The sequence below is a fragment of the Myotis brandtii genome, unplaced genomic scaffold (genome assembly GCF_000412655.1).
Source record: "Myotis brandtii unplaced genomic scaffold, ASM41265v1 scaffold8, whole genome shotgun sequence".
In the NCBI taxonomy this organism is placed as follows: domain Eukaryota; kingdom Metazoa; phylum Chordata; class Mammalia; order Chiroptera; family Vespertilionidae; genus Myotis; species Myotis brandtii.
This window is the reverse complement of record NW_005371219.1, coordinates 5483825-5492149: the sequence shown is the minus strand read 5'-3', so window position 1 is coordinate 5492149 and position 8325 is coordinate 5483825. Positions and strand designations below refer to the sequence as shown.

The 8325-nt window shown below is 40.7% G+C and overlaps 1 protein-coding gene across 1 annotated transcript in view; it reads right to left on the bottom strand.

The window, feature by feature from the left end:
• LAMA4 (laminin, alpha 4) overlaps positions 1-8325 on the bottom strand; it is a 139583-nt gene that overhangs the window by 78151 nt on the left and 53107 nt on the right. Inside the window, exons 5-6 of the mRNA XM_014531270.1 lie at positions 7681-7761; positions 2405-2619 (exon numbers count right to left, since the gene is read on the bottom strand). Of these exons, the coding sequence (XP_014386756.1) occupies positions 2405-2619; positions 7681-7761 (296 nt within the window). The remainder of the gene's footprint in view (positions 1-2404; positions 2620-7680; positions 7762-8325) is intronic.

The window sequence follows — 8325 nt, the reverse complement described above, 5'->3', positions numbered from 1 at the left end:
GCGGGGGGGGGGGGCGGCGAGGAGAGGGGATTCTGACATGACTATTACAACTGCTTCAGTCCAGAAAAATCCTGGTAAATTTCACAAGATACAAGATAATCATGGAGCCCATTATTCAACTGGACTCTGAAAGCCAGCCTTTCATTGCAGCCTGATTCTCCAGTTTAATCCAACTTCGGGGTTGATCATTGCCAGGTGTGAAGGAGGAGTAGTCCAGCAAGGAGAGAGTGAGGAGGCCCAAGAGCAAATCTTGGCTTCCACAGGGCTTGACCCTTGGCAAAGCTGACTCCAAACCTCCAAGTGATAGTTCTCAGTGGGATGGCTAGGAATAATGTCATGGAAAAAATTAGGAACATATTTACATAAATTTAGAAATCCTGAGAACCCTCTATTCATCTACTGAGGATTTTCAAGATAGTCATTTGGAAAAAAAACAAAAACAAAACCCCCATTTCAGAGTTTCAGAGTAGAAATTAATTTGTGATATTTAAAAAGGAATTCCTGAGCTATCAACAATAAGCTGAATTAGAATTGTGAATTTTCCCCATCTCTTAACTGTCTTTAGAGAAAAATCATAAAAAATTTAGCTGTAAGGGGAAATGCTTTTATTACATTTCAGCTGTTTAATGTTCCACAAAATGTAGATTTATTAAACCATTCAGCAAGATCATGCTTTATTGCTTTTAGCATTAGCTTCTTTTCTAAGAGTGATCTGCTTCTATGTAGTTTAAACATAAGTTTAGTAAATGTTTTGAGAATCAGAATATTCATCAATGTCTAAGGCTTTGATTTTGCCAGCAGATTTTTAAAATTATTGCCTCAGGACATATATATATATTAGAAAGAGGAAGAGAGAGAGAGAGAAACATGTATGTGAGAGAGAAGAGGATTTTCAAGATAGTCATTTGGAAAAAAAACAAAAACAAAACCCCCATTTCAGAGTTTCAGAGTAGAAATTAATTTGTGATATTTAAAAAGGAATTCCTGAGCTATCAACAATAAGCTGAATTAGAATTGTGAATTTTCCCCATCTCTTAACTGTCTTTAGAGAAAAATCATAAAAAATTTAGCTGTAAGGGGAAATGCTTTTATTACATTTCAGCTGTTTAATGTTCCACAAAATGTAGATTTATTAAACCATTCAGCAAGATCATGCTTTATTGCTTTTAGCATTAGCTTCTTTTCTAAGAGTGATCTGCTTCTATGTAGTTTAAACATAAGTTTAGTAAATGTTTTGAGAATCAGAATATTCATCAATGTCTAAGGCTTTGATTTTGCCAGCAGATTTTTAAAACCGGGCCTCTAGTATATATATATATATTAGAAAGAGGAAGAGAGAGAGAGAGAAACATGTATGTGAGAGAGAAACATCAATTGGTTGCTTCCTGTACATGCCCCAACCAGGGAATGAACCCACAACATTGGTATGTGACCTGACAAGGAATTGAACACAAAATCTTTTGGTGTGTGGGACAATGCTCTAATCAACAGAGCCACCCAGCCAGAGCTGCCAGCACTCTTTCTGATGCCTGCTTTTCTTCTTTAGTCTGTCTGGACACAGAACACTCTTCCCTGTGTCCTTTTCGGTATTATGCCTTTGTGCACTTTGCTTTCTTGTAGACATGTTTACTTTTATTGTGATTTCTGAAGATCACGTGTGTTTTCTTCTCAATATTAACCTTTACACCTAGAATCTTTTTAAGTGGGACTTTGTTTTAGTGAGGGGATTTCCAATAGGAGCATGCCACAAGAGTACAATACCTCTTCCTCACCCTGCTTCCCCTCAAAGTCACAAACGAATAAGAAATATTCAGTCTCAGCCTTATTCCTAGAGGAAGGCAATTTAACTTTACCTATGAAGAGCTTTATTCTATGTAGCAAATGGATTACAGAAATTATCAATGAAATGTATACATTTCAGTCTAACTGAAGTCAATTCTTATACTCTACCTGAGATAGTTGCTCTGACAATCTGAGGAAATTGGGGGATGAGTAAACTCTACCATTGATTTGCTCACTTATTGCACTGAAATGTCAGTTTTACCAAACATAACTGAAAAATGGGACTTAGCTTCCAGAATAAGAAAAGTGATGTGAACCATGCAGGTTTTCATTCAGAATTCTGGCCAATCATAGGCTGTCCATGGACGTCTGCTTTTCTTCTTTGATCAAAATGGGAAGGATATAAGATGGCAAGGCAAGAGCTCATTTGTGTCAGTGTCTCTTGGTTTATGAGCTAGGTTACATTAGTAGCCTTGATAATATCCACCAGGGGTGAGTATGGGATGCACATTCCTGAGAATGTGCATTGCCCTGGAAAAGTGACAAGGGGTCACTTGAGACATTTTCCCAAGATAAATACATCTAAATCCGGGTGGCTGTCTAAGGATTTACAGTACTGTACCTGCACAGTTCTTGGCTATCCTGGCATCCCCATAGTAGCCTGGGGCACAGCGTTCACACTTGAATCCAGTGGTATTACGTAAGCAATTCCTACACTGGCCAGTGATCTCATCACAATCTTCAAAAATCAGGTTAGGATCAGAGTTTCCACTGCAGTCACATTTCTTACAGGTGTTTCCGACAAGCAAGGGGTTTCCATAATAACCAGGAGCACATCTGAAGGGGAATCACATGTTAAAAATTTAACAGCCATAGTTTTTCTTCCTTTTAATCTTCTTTCCCACCTAGAATAAAAGCGTAGTTAATATTTGTGGTTTGCTTTTCCAGAATTCATTCACATCTCCCATCTTCCTAGTAGAACTAGACTTTGTTTTTAAGGAACCACCCCTCCCCAGTGTGTTACAGCCCATTCAGCATGGCCAGCCCTCCAGATGTAGGAGTGTCTGGATATGACCAATGTGTGGGAGTTTTTGGTCATTCCAACAACTGGCGTGCACAGCTGGCATATGATGGGTGGTGCTAGATACGCTAAATGAAACCCACTACTAGTGCACAGCTAAGAATGATCTCAGCCAAAGTTTTAATAATACCTTTGTTAAGAAATAGCGATATAAGTCACTGTCCACCTTGCTGCAGTGAATTGTTCAGATTAACCTAAATCTGAGCCACTCAATGCCTGGCACTAGCCTGTCCAAAATGGATTGGCCCAGAGGTGATTCAATTGGAGTGTAGCCCAGGGCTCTTGTTTGAGGGCTCTGGGGAGGCATTCTTTTCATCTGTGGGAGAATGAAGAGTCAGTTGGTGCTTTTAGTTCTGAAGCCATCTTGTGACCGAGGAAAGGCAATGTGGAGACAAGGCAGAGGGCAGAGCTGAGGGTACCATAGAGAAACAGAGCTGGAGCCTAAGTAGCCATTATTCTGGACATTTTAGATCTCTGGGTCTACAGAGGCCAGGCACCTAACTACTGCATTTGTTGTGGGGGCACAGCTGGTGCCTTTGGTCATGCTGGCTGGGCCCCTCATGAGACAGCCTAGTCTCTTTGGAGAGTGGTGACTGAAATCCATCCAACCTTTGCTGGCCTGGCCAAACTGTGCACTCAAGGTGGGGCTGCCTCTGCTCAGAGGAACAAATGCTTTTCTCTATTTTTCAAAGGCCCTGCTGTGAGTGGTGGGACTGCAGGTCCCATCTAAGGGTCAGCTGCTACTTGGTTCCTGTCAACTGTTGCCAAATTGTAGCTGTGAGGGAATGGAGGACGTGCATTGCTAAATTTTCCTATTTTTAAACAAAGAAGTTAAAATTTGGATTTTATGTTGGCTGTGGACTGCAGGCTGGCATGGGGAGACCAGGGTGGGGTGTGGAGAGCCTGGGCTAGGGCATTGGCCTTGGGAATGGAAAGAAAGGGAGGACTTTCCAAGGAAATAAGTAAGGCTTGGTCTGTAGTAATACGATACTACCTTTTAAAAACTTCCATTTAAAGTAATAAAAATATGATTCAGAACATTTGAAAAATAGAGAAATGAAAAATAAAAATCACACCTGTAATCCCAAGGCCCTAATGAAATAATTGTTCAACATTTTGCATATGATCTTCCAGCCTTTATTCCTACATTTGTTTTTTTGGTGTAGTTGTAATGATGGTGTATGTTCAGTCTTTACACGCTTGACTTGCCTTGTATCTCATAGCTTCACCTGGGTGAGTTTACTTAGTTACCACAGACAACTGGGAGGTAGGCCACACAGGCCTGGCATTCTGAGGTTGAGAGGCTACTTGGTTTTCCAGCCTCACATAGCTAGGAAGTCACAGTGCAAGACCCAGACCTTCTGACCCTCATGTTCTTTCCTTCACTCCACCCTGGACCACACTGCTGCTACTATAAATGAATGAGTGAATTCATCCAACAGAGGGACAATTCATGTCTATTTTATGCAAGGCACAGAAAGACAGGAAGAGGAAAAATACACAGCCCATTCTGAAAGAACAGGAAACAAATGAAGCACAATCATACATAATATCTAAATTCTAGAAATTGAGGTCTATATAAAGATAAGAATGAATTAAAGTGTCACACAATCTATAAAGAGATATCCCCAAGAGAAAATGTTTAATGAATTTTGTTACTCATATTCATTCATGTCTTTGCACCTCTAATTTACTGGGCCTCTGGTCCCCAAGACAGCATAAATCATTCCTCTACGGAATACATGGCTGGATTGAATTTCTAACCTTTGCTGCAGTTCACTAAACAGAATACTAGACTCATTGAAATGGAACTCAGATCTACCCCCTTAATGTGCAGCTGGGAATCCTGAGGTCCAGGAGTGAAGGGACTTGCCCAAGCTCGCATAAGTCAGATGCCAGTTACTAGTACTTTCATTTCTCTGTTTAATTTCACTGTATTTGATCTTCATAGCTTGTCCCCTGGTCTTCCATAAGAGAAAAAAAACAAATTCTCTATTCTGTAAGTCAGAATCTCAATCACAGTGGAAACCTACTTTAAGTTACTTTGAGTCTCAAGAACATCTTTTGGTGATAGATTTGGCGGCAACTCTGAAGTCACAGTCCAACCTTCAACACTACAGATTTTTATAGGCTCCTCTCAGGATGGTCATGAGGCTGAGAGATGAGGATGTAAAGCTATGAGACACAGGAGACAATCAATGAAGGACACTACTTACTTCAAAGCCAGAATTTCTGTTAAGGAAACTGAGAGTCGGGGAAATGAGCCACCATGTCCCAGACACACATTATGCCAGTGGTGGAAACTGGACAATGACCACAGTGACTCCTACTGTCACCAGTTAGTTTTTATTGCGCCTGTATTAAGTACCTGGTGTCATACTAAAAACTTGGCAGCATCACCTCACAACAGTCTCATAAAGTGGGTATTTTCATTTTCTCCATTCTGGAGATGTGGAAATAACTTAGAGGTCAAAAATAACTTTCCCAGGAGGATCACAAAGGGCTAGAGTTGAGATTCAAACTCAGCCAGGCTCTCTACTTCCATTTTCCAAACGAGTGCTCTCTCCTCCATCCTATCAATCCAGGTCCATCATAAGCACCCAATCTGATCCAGCCTTATGGGGTAATGGCAGGAGATCCTAGGAGCCTCTGCTGTGGGCCAGGGTTTTATCACCCACAATCCCACATCTCAGGTGGGCATGCTATTCTGTGCCAGGACCCCCACTGCTGCAGACAGAACCTTTAGCTGCACCCTGTGCGATTTTGCAGAAATGAGCTCTTAGGGCTGAGATTACTTCACTTCTGGGAGGCCTTGCATTAGGTTAGCAGGGACCTATTTAAGGCCATTAGTTCCCCCCCACAGGAGCCATGGAACACTCATTATCTGGGAATACAGCTCAATCCTTATCAGACTAAATTGAGTTTAACCTCAAACACTGGTGAGAAAAAAACTCCACCCCTGGATGATTAACAATCCTCTCAGACCCCCACTGAGAAAAAAAAAAGAATAAATCAAGTGCCTCATATTCCTGGGTCCCTCAGTAAGGAAATAATAGAATGAGTGTGTCGCCAACATTAATCAACCAAAGGTAATCTGATCATCTCTGAAAGATGAAACTCACATGGCCCTCAGCTTTTACTTTCCCTCTTCCTTTATAGCAAAAAAAGGAAAAATCTGCCCTAGCCGGTTTGGCTCAGTGGATAGAGCATCGGCCTGTAGACCAAAGGGTCCCGGGTTCGATTCTGGTCAAGGGCACATACTTTGGTTACAGGCTCCTCTTGGTCAGGGCTCATGCAGGAGGCAACCAATTGATGTGTGTTGTGTGTTTCTCTCACATCGATATTTCTCTCTGTCTTTCCCTCACTCTTCCACTCTCCCTAAAAATCAATGGAAAAATATCCTCGGGTGAGGATTAATTTCTTAAAAAAGGGAACAATCCCACGACCCTTTAGAGAAAGAATTATCCACATTTTGCATATTTAATAATCATAATAACAATGACCTCTGAGTATAGATATTTTCTCTGTACCATAGACATTGTGGCTTTTTTTAAAAAAAATATTTTATCGATTTTCCATAGAGAGGAAGGGAGAGGGACAGAGAGCTAGAAACATCGATGAGAGAGAAACATCGATCAGCTGCCTCCTGCATACCCCCCACTAGGGATGCGCCCACAACCCAGGCACATGCCCTTGACCGGAATCGAACCCGGGACCCGTCAGTCCGCAGGCTGACGCTCTATCCACTGAGCCAAACCGGTCAGGGCAACATTGTGGCTTTTTAAAAAGAGTTGCAGAACTACATTTTGAGAGATGGAGGGTGTTTTCTTTGGAAGTGAGTTGGCTTATCATTTAAGGTTTATGTTTTGATCCCAAGGCTAAGTCACATTCAGGATGGTCGGGAGTGTGATGTGTGGAGGTGAGTACACTGCAGATGTTGGACTAGATGTTGGACTGGTCCCTCCTGCCCTTCCCTCTCTGTCTTTATGACACCACCTAACATTTTGCTGTCTAAACACAATGATGAGACCATTGTTAATGAATTTCTGTTGAAAATTATAAGGCCTCTATGTGAGTTTTTTTTGGTGAAACCATTTTATCATAGAAATCTGTGAGCAGTTGACAGGTGGGGAGAATGGGAAATGTCTTGCCAAGAAATCATTCAATGGGAAGCCTCGCATCTTTAGTCCCCAAGGCCTTTCTTGATTGAGCAGAGCTCAGAGCAACTCAAAAAAAGAAAGTTAGGTGTAGATACCAAACGGGGATTCAGAAAATGCACTCTTATGAATTTTTTTTTTCCAGGGGAGGAAATGGTGTAAAGACTGAGTTAAATAATAGATTCATGCTTTTTTCAGTGTATTTCAATGGATTGCTTTCATAGAGGATTTAATTTTGACTTTCAATTTTATTTCAGTGCATTGCAATGTATTTTAAACTTATTGCTCTAATAGAGGATATGATTTATTTTTTATTTAACAAGGCAGCCTCACTCTCCATTAATTATATTACTGGTTCTCAATGATAGAGAGAGAGGGGAGTGTTACCAAAACCATCCAGAGAATCTTTTTAAAATACACATACTCATTTTTTTTCTTTCCATGTCCATTTATCCTGATGTGGCTCTGGCCTGGGCCCCTAGGGAGCATATTGTTATATCTGTGTCTGGGGCATGGGGTTATGAAATGCTATCTCCTATTCCTTCCTCTCAATCATCCACTTCAGCATCTGTTGAAGGGGAGTAAGGCAGAGCTGATGAATACAAGCAACAGAAAGCTTCCTTTGATCCACACAGAAAATGGTACATTTTATTAGCTTACCTTTCACAGTTAGGTCCAGCATAGTTTTCTTTACAAATACACCGAACAGCTCCATTTTTTCTATAGCAGGATTCTGCAAAACTAGAATTGTAAGGGGATATTAGAAGTCAATTCCATAAATCACTGAAGAGACCTTCTTCAAATGGGTGTGGTCATTTGCTTTATTTAAAGTAAATCCTCTTCTTTTTTGAAAAGTTTAGAACAAGAAGGCTCAGACAGAAAATACCACTCCATTTTGTGAAGCCATTTTCCAGGTTCACCTTACTTATTTTTCCATAGAGGCATTTCATTATTTTTACTTGAAGCAGTGGGCATTTCAGAAAACCATATATTATATATAAAGTCTAAAACACATTCCAAAGACAGATAAAATAAGCAAATTTTGCCTGCAATTTTAGATTTATGTGAGAATTTTCTCTTATTCCCATCACTTTCTGTGTATAAATTTGAAAGTTCCCCCTTTTTTATTCCCTAGATCTCTTCCACTCTTCACAGTTATGAGCCAATTCTAGACTATCCTATATAATAAAAGGCTAATATGCAAATTGTCCCCTCAGGAGTTTGACCAATCAGGAGTTCAACTCCTCGCTATGATGTGCACTGACCACCAGGGGGTGGCTCAGAATGAAGGAAGGTCCCACCAGC